This window comes from Anolis sagrei, chromosome 2 (assembly GCF_037176765.1).
Source record: "Anolis sagrei isolate rAnoSag1 chromosome 2, rAnoSag1.mat, whole genome shotgun sequence".
In the NCBI taxonomy this organism is placed as follows: Eukaryota; Metazoa; Chordata; class Lepidosauria; order Squamata; family Dactyloidae; genus Anolis; species Anolis sagrei.
In genome coordinates, this window is record NC_090022.1 from 205,839,688 (window position 1) to 205,857,688 (window position 18,001).

At 40.4% G+C, this 18,001-nt stretch overlaps 1 protein-coding gene across 1 annotated transcript in view; it reads right to left on the reverse strand.

Moving 5' to 3' along the window:
* Positions 1-18,001, reverse strand: part of MUSK (muscle associated receptor tyrosine kinase) — a 58,331-nt gene that overhangs the window by 17,301 nt on the left and 23,029 nt on the right. Inside the window, exons 6-9 of the mRNA XM_060762512.2 lie at positions 16,389-16,513; positions 6,948-7,107; positions 4,939-4,945; positions 984-1,250 (exon numbers count right to left, since the gene is read on the reverse strand). Coding sequence (XP_060618495.2) covers positions 984-1,250; positions 4,939-4,945; positions 6,948-7,107; positions 16,389-16,513 — 559 coding nt within the window. The remainder of the gene's footprint in view (positions 1-983; positions 1,251-4,938; positions 4,946-6,947; positions 7,108-16,388; positions 16,514-18,001) is intronic.

The window sequence follows — 18,001 nt, forward strand, 5'->3', positions numbered from 1 at the left end:
AAGCATGCTGACCAAAGCTTGTGACATCTTATGAGGTTTGGGGAGTTCTGCAACACCTAAGAAAATAGTTGTATGTCCATATATTTTAAAAATAAGTCTCTAATCCCATGCAAGCCTTTGGATATTGTTATAAACAAAACACAAAGCCACACTTCGTACTTGTATTAATAAATGGTGGCAGCAATGACTGGTTGGGCCCATATAATTTTAGCTAGGGTGGAATAAATTTGGCAAATTTGCAGTTTTGAAAATTACGTATACATCAGTTTGGCGGTATAGGATGAAAAGAGCAAATAGTTACTGGCCCAGATCCAAACAACTGAAAAATTGTTTCCTTGTTTCCAAAAGCCAGAAGAAGAACGCCCAGCACATCAATAATATGGCGTTAGGATTGGGTGGGAGGAATCTTCTGCATCCAGGGAAACATTTTTTTAAGTCTTTGGGTTCCTTAGGGAGCAACTATTATTACTAACGCTATGTATTTTGATTTTGTTTTTCGTGTGAGGACTGACTTGAGAAACAGCAAATCTCTTCTGGTGTGAGAGAATAGGCTGCCTGCAAGGATGTTGCCCAGGGGATGCCCAGATGTTTTTGATGTTTTACCATCCTTGTGGGAGGCTTCTCTCATGTCCCCACATGGGGAGCTGGAGCTGACAGAGGGAGCTCATCCACACTCTCCCCAGATTCGAACCTCCAACCTGTCAGTCTTCAGTCCTGCCAGCACAAGGATTTAACGCATTGCGTCACTGGGGGCTCCATGTATTTTGATGCCCACATTTTGTAACATAGGATCATATGATGGGAGGACCATTATACTGAAAAAGACACAATTCGACATTATTCTTGTTGTCTCCCCATGATGATCACAGATTTGGGGGAAATTCCTCCTATGCCATATTTAGTCTACCCTTTTTCCAGTATGGAGGGAAATTATCAAAAGCAGATCAAAGATCAGATGTATTTGCTTTGCTCACATGTGTTACCTGCAAACAGGTTTGGGAGCAGGTCCACTCCTGGAGGGGTTGCATTCCTGGAAGATGTAGTGACAGAGCAGTGATTCAGCAGCAGGGCGGCATAAAGGACTCACGGTTTTGAGCTCAGTCAGTGCTGTGCGGACAAGCAGTTCCTGTGTTTCCTCCGGGTCTCCATAGGAAGCGTTGAAGAAAACAAATGCATCATTTGCTAACAGAGCTCTACACACCTCTCCACGGTATGTGCTGCAGTAGCCTGCATCACCTTTGTAAAGTCTGCTGGTGGGAGAGACAACAGAATTTCTGTGGATGGATGAAATGTGCCAACAAAAGCAAACAAGTGGTTATTTAAACATTTTATTTGCAATCTGGAAGTCACTTCAGAATAGAAAGAACACATGGAGGGAGTAAACAAAAGCTGTGCTCACTGCCTTGCCCCAATATCACCACATTCAGTAGATCCACCCTGAGACCTTTCCATATTTGACAGACAGCTTGAAGAGGGGGGTCAGTGTGGCTGGAGGACCAGTGTTTTAAGATCCATTTTCCACTGGACTCACTGGCCACAACGTTGGAAATCTCACAGGAGATCTGAATGATCTTTGTCAATAATGTGAAGGTTTCCTGCACTGGATAAGACCTTTTCAAACCTTGTTTATCAGATGCAAGCTGGATCATTATAAAATATGTCTACAGAATGGCAGAAACTTCAAATACAAATGGGTTTGGTGACTACAAACATTTACTTATTTCTTGCATGCCATAGAACTCATTTTCCAGTAAGTCCATAAAATGTACTGCCCTTCAATACAAATACAAAATGCTGGTTCTTACCTTTAAAGTCCTAAATGGCTTGGGTCCAGACTATTTGACAAACTACATTTCCCACTACAGACCAACTCAGACACTGCAGTCATTGGAGGAGGGGCCCCTCTTGGTCCCACCAAGCATGGCTGGAAGGAACGAGAGAAAGGGCCTTTTCCGTGGCTGCCCCCCACCTCTGGAACTCCCTTCCTAAGGAGTTAAAGATGACCCCCCTCCCTCCCCACTTTCAAGAAACAGCTTGAAAGCACACTGGCTTATGAGAAGGTAGATGGTAATACTACCACTATACCTTTGATTAATAGCTACCATCCATATCCGTGCCCTGTTTGCCCCGCCAGCTCAATAGATACCTTGAGCAATGATCAATCTATTTGCCCCCAAGGGACAGGGAAATTGATGCCTCCGTTTGATGTTTTGTCTTATGTCTCATATAACAAGTTGTGTTTTTTATTTAATTTTAGTTGTTAAGTCATAATTTGTTTGTATATGTCGGGTTACTAAATTTCATTACTATGGATGTATTGTTGTTGTATTCGGGCATTTAATGTTTGCCTTTTATGTTTGGAATCCGCCCTGAGTCCCCCCGGGGAGATAGGGCAGAATATAAATAAAGTATTATTATTATTATTATTATTATTATTATTATTCAAGCATTTTTACTAGCCCGCTTACCCATACATAGTGATGAAAATTATTCCTGGAACTTGGTCTAATAATTCAAAAGTTCACAAAAAAAATTCAGCTTCATTTTATGAAATTACTCACACAAAAAAGCAATTCACACCTCTATTTCCAAGCCTAATTTGGATTCTGCTGCCAGTGAAAGCCCTGGTAAGCATCAACTGCACACTTCTAGTGGCCTCTGCCTTGCTGTATTATTTTAGCTCTATATAAAAATGCGGGCAGACAAGACAAGGCCATCTTTGCTGTTCATTCTTTGACAGTTTACACAAAGGTCACGGAGTTCAGTTTACATCAGCCCTAAATATTTGGAAATGCCAGCTGAGCTATCTTCACATTTGTGAAAATGTCTTTCCCTTTAAGATTCATCATTAATCCATTTGCCTGAAGGAAAATGCACAGCCTGCTATTGACAAAATGTCTCAAAAGCTTTTCCCAGAACTCAACATGTACAAATGCATTCCAGCTGTGGAGCTGTAGGAACGCTTCTTGCTTGCTTGCCTTTTTGTGCATCCCAGCGTTGGATTAAGATTTACATCTATATTTCTGCTTCTTTTGGTATACAAACAGAGCGGGATGTTTTTCACTTATATCCTAAAGAAAAGGAAGCCATTCTTCATGACGGCAACATGATAGCGGTGCAGTGCCCCCGGGGGAAATAGTAGATGAGCCAAAAGTGAGATTGCTTTTTCTGAAGGCTTCTGCAATCCTGCTTCATGAATGATATATACACTGCCTGTGGCTTTCTCAACTATTATGTGTCATTCTGCCAAGGGCTGGTTTCCTAATCAATGCTGCAGGTGGGAACTACAACAAAATATAAAAGTATCCTCCAAGATTTCAGGAGCTCTTACTCCTGAAGTTTTGAATTGGAGGACTTGAGGACTTTGCTTGCAGTCAGGCATGTAGCCAGGGGGGGGGGGGGCTTGAGGGGCTTCACCCCCCCCCCCCCGAAATTCTCATGGTGGTTCGCGAAAAGGCCTTACTGGTGCATTATTTATGTTATGTTTATTCATATCATGATCTGATCACCATACTCAATATATCCCATATGCATGGGGGTATTGGGGTAATGATACAAAAGGTTTGCTAGGCTAGACCCTCTTTCACTCAGACTCAGCCCCCCCCCGAAACTCAGGCCCCCCCAACCCCCCGCCTGAAAAACATTCAGCCCCCTCCCCCCCCCCCCCAAATCGAAATTCTGGCTATGGGCCTGCTTGCAGTATTGTTTTATTTACTGCATGCATATCCGGTCTTCCTCCCATCATTGGATTCACAACTTTAGGTGGTTCTCGGGTGATTTCCTTTCCAGGCACTGACCAAACAGATGTGTTCAGCAAAGTTATTGTATCATATGTATTCACATCCTGACCCAGGACCAGTTGCAAACTGTTGTACAACTTGGGCTGTAAATCGTTGCTTGCTGTGCTCTTGCATGCAAGGACAAGAAACTGCAAAAATAGAACCACTATGTTGCTGTGAGTTTTCCAGGCTGTATGGTCATGTTCCAGAAGCGTTCTCTCCTGACGTTTTGTCCACATCTATGGCAGGCATCCTCAGAGGTTGAGGGGTCGGTTGGAAAGTAGGCAAGTGAGGTTTATATATCTGTGGGTGGGAGAAAAAAAAATCTTGTCTGCTTGAGGCAAGTGTGAATGTTGCAAATGGCCACCAATCACTATATTGGCAAAAGAGCAAAATGTTCTGATATGTCACGTGGACCTTTAAGAATGAGAAAAATTGGATGGTTTATTTGCATTTTTTTTCTTCTACCAACCCATCTCTCTGTGTCTGCTCTGTATATATGCATGTTTTTTACTTCACAAAGGCCAAAGAGATTAGCTTTACATAGAGATATATGAAACATTATATTATGAAACATTTTGGGGGGGGGGGGGAATGTTTATTGTCTTGGTTTTGCTCTAGAGGTGAGAAGTCTCACAGCACTCTATAAATTCTTCACATGACATCTTACTACGAATGAATAATTTCACCAGTTTCTTCACATTCCTGTTGTTATTGCTATTGGGGCCATGGTAGCATAGTGGGTTAAACCACTAGCTGTGGAAAAACTGCTGACTGGAAGGTTGGCAGCTCAAAGCCTTGGGTTGGGGTGAGCTCCTGCTGTTAACTCTAGTTTCTGCCTATCTAACAGTTTGAAAACATGTCATGTGCGTAGATCAATAGGTACCGCCTCAGTGCGAAGGTGAAAGGTGCTCATAAATCCATGCTGGCAACAGAACTCTTGGTTGCTTTTTGGATATTTGCAGAATATTTTCAAGCTGTTGATGGTTGAATCCATGGATGCAGAATCCATTGATATGTAGAATAAGATTGTATTTAGCAGTGGCTACTCGTCACTCATATGATCTGCTTTCAGCCATTCAACATACAGAACCAGCTTACAAACATATGTATCTATTCTAAAACACAAACTCCATGATATCCATCTAAATATTCTTACCTCCATTCTAAATGTAGTCACAAGGTCCATCCGAACAAAGCAATAGGCATGGGAAGTGAAGAAAAAAAGAGAAGCAAAAATGGTTAGTTCTGTTTGTGTTATATTTTTAGAAAATTTTAAAATTCAACTAAAGCTTATAGGATTTATGTAGGTGTTTTCCTTTGGTGTTTCTAGAGCAAGGGTTAATGAATAGCACACCATGCTTCCAGTCAAAATAGTGCACCCGGGATACTTCCAGGAACACTATTAGCCAGAAACAAGGTGCACACACCCAGTGGCCACTGGTGGTTCCCACATCAATTAATCTTCTCCAGCATTGAGTCTTGGCAAGCCGTTTTTCAGATAAGGCTATGCACCTTGGATTGCTCATTTAAATCCAATGTGGTGAATCTGGCAGGTAGCATGGGAATTTTAAGTGGCAATAGGCCTTGTGGCATGCCAAAAAAACTAGGGGAATATGACCTCCAGAAAATCAACAATTGTGATACACATAAAGTCCTCCATATTTGCTGGGGTGGGGATGCAAGGCATAAATAATAGAAACACTTCTTAAATCTGAGAGAACACTTTTCAAGGAATCTCTAGTTCCCCCAATGTGATTCTGTAATCACATTTCGTCTGACATTGACCATACAGTCACCCTGGCTGACCTACAAATACCTAAAGAAATGTTCTCTTTAGGGATATCTAGGGACCTCATAACATTGAGGTCCAATTTGTGGGTGATAGTGGGAAGATTTGCCATGCAGTGTGGTGAATCTGGCAGGTAGCAGAGGAACCCGTCACCCTGTGCCCCGTGCTCCGCACTGCCCACATGCCCACACCATCCCCTTACTCATCCCATGGTGGGGGGAGCTTAACCGTCCAGTTGCCATGATCTCTGGGAAGCGTGCTATCACACTGCCAGGATGCTGGAAGGATGGAGGCCCACCAGAAGTAGCTGTGCTTTGTCTCATGGCATCCGGCAAGCTCTGTCCTCCCTGAATCCTCCAAGCATCCTAGACTAGAACACTAAAAATCACCAATGCAAAGAGGTCCTTTGTCTATGGTCAAATTCCAGATAAGTCATGCTGGAATACCTAGAGATTCCTAAAGAAAACTTATCAGTCACAACTAAAAATAATCAAATCTGCCAAAGTGAAACCCTCTAATATGCAGGTTCAACAATATTGTGCATTCTTTAGACTAGTGGCTAAAGAGGAATACAGAAGTTAGTCTTTTCTGTTTTGAACGTCACATGGTATCATTACACTTCATTATGTTGTGGCCCTGTAGAGTAAAGGTGGAAACCTTTCCTTATTTTGGGGTTGGGCATTTTTCAATCACTTCCACGTTTTGGGACTTTTTTGTTGAAAATATCACTATTCCTTTTCTTTAAGTGCAAAATACAACATTTTTGTGCAAAAAAGAAAAACAAAACCAACACAAAAGAATGCAGAGAGTTGGGTTGAAATAACTAGCAATTTCTCTGACAAACCAGAACAAAAAAAAAATCATACAACAGCTGATCATTTTTTCAATAAGTTCTTCTCAAGGACAAGACAGCTTACAAAAAAATGTATATCCTCACTGGAGAGTACAGAATTTCTGGATGCATTCTCTATGTGTTCCTTTGAGATCAACCCCCCAATACCCACCCTTGCTTGTAAGTAATACTCAAGATGTTGATAGCTCACTGAAGTATTTCCGCAGAATTTCTTGATGATATTAATATAGTGCTCCGTCAGGGTTACTTCCTGCTTCTGGATGAGTTTACAGCATGCTCTTGGCACAGTGTAATCAAGGCAGCAGCAAATATGTCAAAATTATAGCTGTGCCAACCTCTGAAGTGTAATAATGTAGAAGAAAATAGCCAGGAACAAGGTGCACTCCTAGGTCAAATTTATCCCCCTGTAAATTTCAAGGCAGCCAACCCTTTTGAAGATACCTCTATGTGTGAGAGGGAAAGCTTGGGCTGGACTTAAATGTCATTTAATCCTCCACAACCAGCCTTGTTTTCTAACACATACCTGACACATTGATTGTAGCCGCAGCTTTTGCAGTGCCATAAGTCTCGCTGTGCTTATTGGTAGCTATACAAGTGAACAGACCGGGCCGGGTGACATAGACCTGAAGTCTAGAATCAATCACTCTGTCTTTTACTGTTTCTACAATAGATCCTGCTGAGACCTGAAAACAAAGAGACATTAGGAATGAACATGGCTTAGAAATATCATTGTATATACTTATTGCATGTATAAATCTAGATATTTTAGTCAATAAAAATTGACTCCCAAAGCTTGGGTTGACTTATTCACAGATCAGTGTACCTTAAGTCATATTTTTAAAGGAACCATCAGTAAGTAAGGTAAAGGTAAAGGTTTTCCTCTGACATTAAGTCCCATCATGCCCGACTCTAGGGGTTGGTGCTCATCTCCATTTCTAAGCCGAAGAGCCAGCGTTGTCCATAGACACCTCCAAGGTCATGTGGCTGGTATGACTGCATGGAGTGTCGTTACCTTCCCGCCAGAGTGGTACCTATTGATCTACTCACATTTGCATGTTTTTGAACTGCTAGGTTGGCAGAAGCTGGGGCTAACAACAGGAGCTCACACATTCCCTGGATTCGAACCTGCGACCTTTCATGCAACAAGCTTAACCCACTGTGCCACTGGGGGTGAAAAGAATGGTGGCAGAGGAGAGCTTAGGCTATTCTGGAAGTACCTCTACTCTTTTCTGTTTCTGCGTTTTATCAATGCCTGGGTGGGGAAATGGCAGTGGTCAGGAATAGCTGGCAGCTGATGTGGCATTGTTGCATTCCCATTTCTGCAAATATACACTTATTTATCTACAAATCACGTAAAAATGCATAAGGTTGGCCTCAAAACCTGTTCTTGACATATACATGAGTATATACGGTACATGTAGAAAGTAACTGGGCTGCAGTTTTACTGCCAAAGTAAATGCACTAAGTTGGCATTAGCGTAACAGACTTAAAGACAAGTTGCTATTTTCCCATTTCTTAGATGCAGCTATTTTCTTTATATAAATGCTACACCACAGAAGAATTAAGGTTATTCTTATTAAGTGATCATTGTGATGTGCATACACTAATTCGATGTAACTAGTTCTAATATATTGCTGAGTTATTAGCTGAGTTATTAACTGCTTCCAGGCTCTGCAGGTTTAAAGAACTGAGGGCACTTCCAGACAGTACCTATAATTCAGATGAGAACAGATCAAAAGGGGGGGGGGATGATGTTTGTGCTAAATGCACACTCAATCACAGCAATGGAGGGAAAACCCAATTCAAAAAGGTTCTCTTTTATCCCAGTTCCAGGTGAAAAAAGTTGATTTTCCCATGACTATGTGACCTGCAGTCATGTAAAGTTTGGGATTTCACTCTTTACCCCCTGTGGAGACTGTTTCCTGGTCTATGCTGGTTTTTAAAAGCCCAAAACAGCCAATCAGCTGTTTGGGCTCCCATAGAGACATAGCTGATTTCCGGCTGGTTTCAAGAGAGGAGAAGAACCATTAGAGGTATCTGAAAGTGTTTCTTTTAAACTTTGTAAAAATCCTGCCATTACACACTGATGTTTTTATGTGCACATAGGAATCTCTCCATATTTGTATTAGGATATTCGTATTTGTGAATTGAGTGGTTTTTTAAAATTACTTTTAAAACTTCCAGCGGATATCCCTCATCTGCTCTCCATTTTATCCCGAGACACAGAAAGATTGTGAGGATAGCAGGGGATGATAGCCTGGGACCCGCAGGTCTGTGTGAGGACCTGCTTTGAGGTCCTGGGTTTGTTTATCCCGCATATTAATCCCGCCTTTTGGCACTATCTGGAAGCGTCCTGAGCAAACGGAGAAGCTCAGAACTGAATCCAGCTCTACCATTGGCAAAGCGATGCAGCTGCTTCAACATTTTTTGTTAGCATGACATGAAGTCGCTCCTGACACACACACACACACAAAAGCATGAAAGGGAAGAAAATGGTAATTTAATTTATTTATGCTATATTTTTACCATGAGGGACGAGGACAAACATATGGAGGTTTTTTCTGTCTCATGGGCCAAATAGTTTGACTAGCTTTAGGTACTATATGTTGAAGCTTTTAATTCTTTCTCAGGTGGTAAAATGTCCTAAGATGAGGTCGTGAGATCTTTTATTATCCAGAAAATCATGTGAAGGCAGGGCTTCCTCCACCAAAGCTTTTAAAATTTTGAGGCCTTAAGGAAACCATTATCAATTCCACTTCCCCACACATAAAATGAGAACATCCTCAGGGGTTGTTTTGCGAGAACTTTTAATTACAAAGTTCTCTCAAAAGAACTTTCTATATTAAAATAGTTATAGCAGCAGTTCTAATGTACTACAGACACAAATTTTGTTTTCTATTTAGTTTATTAAATTTGTATCCTCCTTCTTTCCCAGAAGTTTAAGCTATACTCACTTTAGGGGAGTTTATAATCAACTAAATACTTGCAAGGTAGTTAACTTTATATCAGATTAACTGTGGTACACTGGTTCTGGTATTAGAGTAGTACTCTGGAAAACTAGACTTCAAATCCCTGCTTTGCCATGGGAACCCACTAGATGACCTTGAACAAATCATAATCTCTTAGACAAAAGCAATCTGAAAAAAAGTATCAAGAAAACCTGTGACCAGTTCAAGCCAGAAACAATATGAAGAAACACAACACAGGGATTGGAAAAATATTCAAAAAGACTTGAAATTTGTTTTTAAAACTCATGGGAAGAATCCTGAAATCACATTGTTCTTTTGTACAGAAAACAGCATATTTTTTTTGTCCAAAACATTTTGGTGTTTGTGAAAAATATCTATGTGCAAATTTTACCCAGGATAAATCCCAAACTGAATTGAGGCCTTGGAAAAATGCAGTTATTGAAGTCTATCTCACAGGAGGAAGAAAATTGTTAAAATTCTTTGAAGTGAAGTGAAAATTTAGAAAGAGTGATATTCTTGCACAAATACCAACACCAGATTACCTATTACTGGTTATTCTCCCAGTCATAGCATCCTCTGAACTACAGAGTATTGAGTGTTTGCTGATGTGCATTTTCCTACACCTTTGTACAAAACACACAATTAAGACAGTAAGAGACTGGCCATCTAGCAAGTTTAAGCTTTTAGAGCCCCCAGTGTCACAATGGGTTAACCCTTGTGCTGGCAGGACTGCTGACTGACAGGTCAGTGGTTCAAATCCAGGGAGAGCAGGTTGAGCGCCCTCTCAGCTCCAGTTCTTTCATGTGGAGACATGAAAGAAGCCTCCCACAAGGATGGCAAACATCAAACATCCGGGTGTCCCCTGGGCAACATCATTGCAGACAGCCAATTCTCACACCAGAAGTGACTTGCAGTTTCTCAAGTCGCTCCCGACACGAAAAAAACAACCAGTGTTTTTATTCACAAATATCATGTCAGTTATAAAATTTCATCACTTTTTAAATCTGGAAGATAATGCACAATAATTTAAAGTGCACTCTACTCAGAATGTATGTTTCACTAGTACAATAATATTGCACTCATTCCATCCCTCCATAACATTTGATCCCCAAAATATTTCAATGCAAATATATACGCCATCACTAACACCACAGTCTGATTGATAACCAGTGCTAGGCGTCCTTTAATTAGAAAGGCACAATCCCTACATTAATAAACATACCCATGCCAATGCTTAAAAAAAAAAACAGAGGCTGGTCTCATGAAAAAGTGCTTGTGTCAATCCACAAAATGACCAAACTGGGTTTCCCATTACTGTTTAAACAGTTCTGTTTGTTCTGAGTACAGCATTTAATCAATTGGTTTCTTTCTTCAGAAATCACTTCCTTGGATTAAATGTGCAGAAATTATTCTTTCTGGTGTGCAGAAGCAATTTCCTCAGGGCATGAACTCAAATTTCCTTGAGTTCATTCAGGTGCTGCCATGTCTGAGCTAATGCAAGAAATTAATCAAATCCCATACTTAAACTCCTTTGTCATATTTTCAATTGGATGTCTGTAGATTTCTCTGCTGTCACAGATATATTCATTCAACAGAGAAAGTGAGTATTTTTGCATGAAAAAATTCCAAATTGTGAATGCACCAATTACACTTACTGTACACAAATATGGAATATCAAAGCATTTGGTCCAAGTTTTCCAAATCATTCCAACTGACCAGGGATTACAAATACCATGATTATGAATATACAATGCACTTAATAGCATATAAAGTTAACTAAAATAAAACAAAAGTCAGATTTGTGATCCCAAAGATTTGGGGGATGGACAGAAAGTCTCTACAGTGGTAATGAAGGGATGGTTATATAATTGTTAATGATTCCTTAGGACAGGGGTTCTCAAACTTGTTCATCCACGGAACGCTTTTTGAAGCAAAAGTTTCTCGTAGAGTCTCAAAAAAGTTTATATATTATATTACCTATTATATATAATGTAGATATAATAGGCATAGGCAAACTTTTTGACCAACAACAGTATTTCAGTAAAAGACCCCAGGGGCCATCTGGTTCAACACCCTTCTGCTATGCAGGAAAAGCACTATCAAAGCACCTCCAACAGACGATCATCCAGTCTTTGTAATAGCAATAGAAGCAGCAGAAGCAGAAACTCCAGGGGTCATCCAGTTCAAACCCCTCCTGCCATGCAAGAAAAGCACAAGCAAAGCACCCCTTGAGTGGTTGGGGGGGGGGGCAGGGTTTTAGAAGCAAAGGAGGTGAGGCGAAGCGGATCTGGGCGGTGAAGAAGGTGAAAAAAAACAGCTTTTTGGCAGGAAGGGGGAGAAGCAGGGAAGAGAAAGCTTAGAGGAGGAGGAGGGGAAATGAGGAGCGAGAGGGAACCATGGAGCCCCTCAAGATGCTTTGCGGAGGGCTCCCCAGAGTGCACTTTGAGAACCACAGCCTTAGCGTATGTGTTTCGGAGTTGTACCATCTACACTTTGGGAGAAAATAACCTCAAGAGTAAATCTGATACTGTAAAATCTCTTGTTATTCAGAAACAGCTAAAGAATTGATACTTAATTATGAGAAAGATAATTTTTCTTCCAATGGATACAAGATGGAACAAGTGATCTGTTAACGCCGATATGTTATCTATATAACAGATGCGGGTCCATGGACCACAATAAAGTTTGCTGTTGTTCATTGTTAAAGATAGAACAAGACTTCCAACATTTGAAATGTATAGACAAAATTTACAAATGGACTTATATTTGGACATTTGGTCAACTTTTAACACAAACTGACAAATGATGTAGTCATTTCACCGTTTTGTGTTTTTATTTTCCTACTTTTCTTATACTGGAACATTACTGAATGCAACTTAGAGCCTTTTTGAATGTAAATAGTTTAAAATGAAATTGGGAAAAATGTATAAGGAAACAGACTAATAGTGAACAATACTTTGTCACTGGAATATACAAATTCCTGTCCTGCAGTTTTGCTAAATTTGGCTAAGTTTTGCTGACATATTTTACCAAAATGCATAAGAACTAAAGCCTTGCTTTAATGTTTCTTTTTAAGGTCAAACAGAGATTTTTCAGATCCTTCATATGCCACCTAACTGGGGAAGGAAATATGATGTTAATAGTGCAGTCATTCAGATGTTTTGATTCCTCCGGCCTCCAGCAAAGTTGCTGGTTTCCCTTCCCCTTGCCGAACCTAAATCTGAAAAGAACTATCATCTGGTGGTTTTTGTGTGCCGTGTTCTGCTCTGGCTGAAAATACTGGAAAGGAAATTGAGAACTTGAAGAGTGAGTCAGACTCATACACTCCCAGGCTGGGACCACACAGTAAAGAATACTTTCCTTGCCACGTTCATAGATTGAACTCTCAGAGACAGGAAAAACAACTAAGGAAGGATTGAAAATAGCGTCAGTATATGGCCAATCATTTGCCAAGACTTCTTAAACTAAAACAACCCCATGTTGCAGCTACCTTAAAAGCTGGTTCGAAAACCAGTTCATCATTGCAACCTAATGGAAACTAATAGAAACTAATAGAAAATTGCTAGTAAAACGTTACTAGCATTATAAATAATTATGTCCTCTCAACCTCTGAGGATGCCTGCCATAGATGCAGGTGAAACATCAGGAGATCATGTTACTGGAACATGGCCATGCAACCCAGAAGACTCACAGCAAGCCAATAATTACATTGTTTAGCCCCCGGTGGTGCAGTGGGTTAAACCGCTGAACTGTTGAGTTTGTAGACTAAAAGGTCGCAGGTTCAAATCCGGGGAGCAGCATGAGCTTCCACTATTAGCCCCAGCTTCTGCCAACCTAGCAGTTTGAAAACATGCAAATGTGAGTAAATCAATAGGTACCGCTCTGGCAGGAAAGTAATGGCGCTCCATGCAGTCATGTCGGCCACATGACCTTGGAGGTGTCTTTGGACAACACTGGGTCTTCAGCTTAGAAATAGAGATAAGCAACACACCCCAGAGTCGGACATGACTGGACTTAATGTCAGGGGAAAACCTTTACCTTTACCTTAGCCCTTCTATGCTGACACTTAGCCTGTCTACTTGAAATGTGAGCCATTGCTAAGTTATTATTTAAGTTATTATTCCCTCTACACATAAAGTTGGTACACGTTTGTATCCTTGGACACTTTTGAATCCTTAAACATCCATTTTTAAAATTTTACCAAGAAAAGCCCAAACTTTGACTCGGCTGCAAGTCACTGTCAGTTTTATACCACTTTTTACTGTTATAGCAACCCCCCCCCCCCCACTGCTATGAGAAATATAAATACTGAGGACAGATTAAAGACTTTATTTATAATATGCTGATAAGTTGACCTCATGTATTAGTCGAGGGCAGGTTTGGGGACCAAAATTATGGATTTTGATAGATCTATAGATAAGTCAAGCGTCATTCTGCCATCTTAGTCATTCAAACTCAGAAAGGAGATGTTTCCATTTTTTTATCAAAATTAAGGAGCAATATTAACCCTTATCCAAAAAGGAACTTTTCCCTTCTTTTTTTAGTGGTGAAGATGAGAATTTATTCTATCCTAGTAGAACCTTAAAGAAGGACCTACTCCATCTACTCTTGGCACTTGTTGGAGAGAAAGCATCAAAGAGCATCTGCCACCACCTCCATTTCCCCACCCAGACATTAAAAAAAAGCCAGGAGTGGAGAGAATAGAGGTGGTCAGTGCTTTTAGGTTCTTCTAGGGTGGACTAAATTCTTGCCTTTCACACTTCTGCTAAGAGAAGGAGGGTGTTTCCCCCTTTTTAATAAAAGTTAAAGCATGATACTTTGACCTAGCATCAATCTTTTGACTAAAATTACTAGGCTACACAGTATTTCTTAAATCATCTATAGCCTCATCTTTTAAGATGTTGTTTAGCATGGTATTCTACAATACATATTATGATATGGTTTAACATAGTCTTCCACAATATGTACCTGATTGATGACTTTATCACATTACCTAAATTCCCCATCCTATGATTTCCTTGATGCAGCCATCACAGAGCCTACTAGATCTCACCCCACAATGTACATCTAATTCCAGCAGTGCTCTGTGCTGGCTGCGTTCAGAAAGCATAGTAGGAGGGGGAAACCTGAACACAGAAGACTATCCATGTTCATGTTAGTAATTCTGGGGACAATGTAGGATCATGCTAGAAAGGTACACTTTCCGGTGTGTGATGGGAAAGCAGGTGGTGATGGCGATGCAGAGCGCTCAGTGACAGATTTGCCCCGCTGCCCACAATTTGCCCCAATGCCCTAAGGGTCTTCCCGCTGTTCCCTGCATCAAGGAACTCGATGTGATAAGATCCTGATTTACAAATCCCACCTGCACCAGTTGACATGAGCAATGCCAGCCTTGATGGAAGGGGTACTCAAAGACTGGTTAGTCTAATCCTTTAGAAAGCCATCAGATCAGCCAATTCAGTCTTCAAATGTCAACCCTTGCTTCCTTTTGTTAAATGAGGAAGGCAAACACTCAGAAAAGATAGTTCTGTATGTCAGATTGTAAATGATTTTATCTTGGAGAGGCAGCAGCTGATTCTTGCCTTGCAGACACGAATGCCAAAGAGCTGACAGTCCAACCCAAACATGGCTAAGGTAAAAGGAATGAATTGTCGGTTTAAAGTCTCTGCAAATAGAAACAGGCCAAATGTAACACACTCCCCTAAGGTCTAAGCCAGCCTTGATTTCAAAAAGCAAATGCTGTTGACTTTTCATGCTTAGTTGCGAAGTTTTGCCTTTTCAATATTAGTCACCTAAAGCAAAGGAAGATTGGAGTCCCATCTACCCTGCCATATAATGTAGTTTGGAACTGTATTATACTGTCAGTGTAGATTCATATAATGCAGTTCAATGCAGTTACCCAGACTGAATCGGCCACAGTGAGCAGATTTCAAGGCCTAACTGACACCATCCCTCAGTTAAGGAATGTTGGTTGTGGATTGTTGTAGGTTTTTCAGGCTGTGTGGCCATGTTCCAGAAGCATTCTCTTCTGACGTTTCACCTGCATCTATGGCAGGCATCCTCAGAGATTGTGAGGTCTGTTGGAAACTAGGAAACTTGGGTTTATATATCTGTGAAAAGTCCAGGGTGGGAGAAAGGACTCGTGTCTGTTGGAGCTAGGTGTGAATATTTCAATTGTCCACCTTGATTAGCATTTGATGGCCTGACAGTTTTTAGGTGTGACTTGTTACTGCCTGGGGGAAATCTTTTGTAGGGAGGTGATTAGCTGTTCCTGATTTTTTCTTGTCTGGAGTTCCCCTGCATTTGAATTTTTTTTCTTTATTTACTGTTATAATAAAGTACTGGTAGCCAGATTTTGTTCATTTTCATGGTTTCTTCCTTTCTGTTGAAATTGTCCACATGCTTGTGGATTTCAATGGCTTCTCTGTGTAGCCTGACATGGTGGTTGTTAGAGTGGTCCAGCATTTCTGTGTTCTCAAATAATATGCTGTGTACAGGTTGGTTAATCAGGTGCCCTGCTATGGCCGAATTTTCTGGTTGAAGTAGTCTGCGGTGCCTTTCATCTTCCTTGATTCATGTCTGGGCAATGCTGCTGCGTTTGGTGGTCCCTATGTAGACTTGTCCACAGCTGCATGGTATACAATAGACTCCTGCAGAGGCGAGAGGATCCCTCTTGTCCTTTGCGGAATGTAGCATTTGTTGGATTTTCTTAGTGTGTCTGTAGATAGTTTGTATGTTGTGTTTCCTCATCAGCTTCCCTATGCGGTCAGTGGTTCCCTTGATGTACGGCAAGAACACTTTTCCTCTGGGTGGATCTTTGTCTTTACTCTGATAGCTTGTTCTCGGTTTTGCACCAGGAGAGAATGCTTCTAGAACATGACCACACAGCCTGAAAGACCTACAACAACCCAGTGATTCTGACCATGAAAGCCTTCGACAATATAATGTTGGATGTGTTCTTAACACCAAATCATAGAGACGGCAGGGACACTTACAGCTTTTCCATTTTCAAGCCATGTCACTGTGGGAGTTGGAGTGCCTGTTGCTGCACACTGCAGTGTCACCACTGAGCCAAAGCTAATGTTGTAGGATTCAGGAGCTTTCAGGATTCGAGCAAAAACTGTATGGAGGAAAAGACAAAGATTTGTAAAGGAATTAATAGCAAATATTGGCCATTAGTCAAAATAATGTAATGACTGTTTTTCAAAATTGAAAAAGCAACTGAAAATCGAGCCAATCCAAATACTTAGTACTAAATTATTGCTGAATTAAAATAACACCTCAAGTACAGATTGTGGCTGTTGTGTTTGTCAGGGTACTAGCAAAAATACATCATTTTTTTATTAGTTATTTATCCTTATACATACTGCTATGTGTACCCTATGGTAGAAATATCAAAATTCTGCATCTGCACTATTCTTCCCCTCTATAAATGCTATTCTCAAAAATCTATGGCATGAATAACTTATACAAATGATGCATATTTGCATAGTATTGATTACTTTGAATGCTACCTGGTATTTCTGTTAAAATAGACAATGAACTGTGTATGTCTCTAAAGCCTCAGTCCAACCATGATGGGGCATCCATGGACACATATTAGATCAATGGCAAGTAAAATTACAATTATTATTATTATTATTATTATTATTATTATTATTATTCCTCTGTTTTTTCCTATGCATTAAGACCAATGTGGCTCACATTTGAAAAGCAATGCAATTAAAAATATACAAAAGGTAAATATTACAGTGGAATTAAATGTGTATTAAAACAAATATACTAAAATACAATTTAAATGCAATAGGCCAAGCATCCTCAAACTGTGGCCCTCCAGCTGTTTGGGCCTCCAGCTCCCAGAAACCCTAATGAGCTTGTTCAGTTATCAGGAATTCTGGGAGTTGAAGGCCCAAACAGCTGGAGGGCCACAGTTTGAGGATGCCTGCAATAGGCTGTATAAATGAGAGAGAGTTACTGACATGCAAAAAGACCAAGACATCTTCACAACAGCAAATTGTCCAGGTGATATTTCGTGCATTCAAGTCAAGGAGACATAATTGGCTCTGTATCCCCATGCGGACCAGAAATGTATGAAAAGAAGATGGATTCTGCCTGCTATGCACATCTCACCCCCAACATCAACATTTTTACTTCGTGTAAAAAAATGTTCCACGCGTATATATTATTACACAATCATTCCCCTGTATCCATGAAATTGACCATTCATCTTTTTTTAAAAAATCCAGAAAGCAAACTGTGATTCTGTCATTTGACATTAGAGACAGCGTTTTACTATGCAATCATATATAATGAGACTGGAGCATCCACAGATTTTGGTATACATGGACAATCCTGGAATAAAACCCCAGTGGATACCAAGGGCCCACTATATTCATTTATGTTCTGTCTTTCTGTACAAATATGGTCAAGAATGAAATGAAAGAAAAATCACAAAATGTTAAACAAAACAGAGAAACAAAAAAAACCTAAAAGCACATCAAAATGATTAACAAATAAATTCTATTTCTACAAAGAAGTTAACATAAAAGCCAAGAACTTGTACGACTGCTGATATCTTTGTCTACCAGCAGAAGAAGTTTCACTCCAG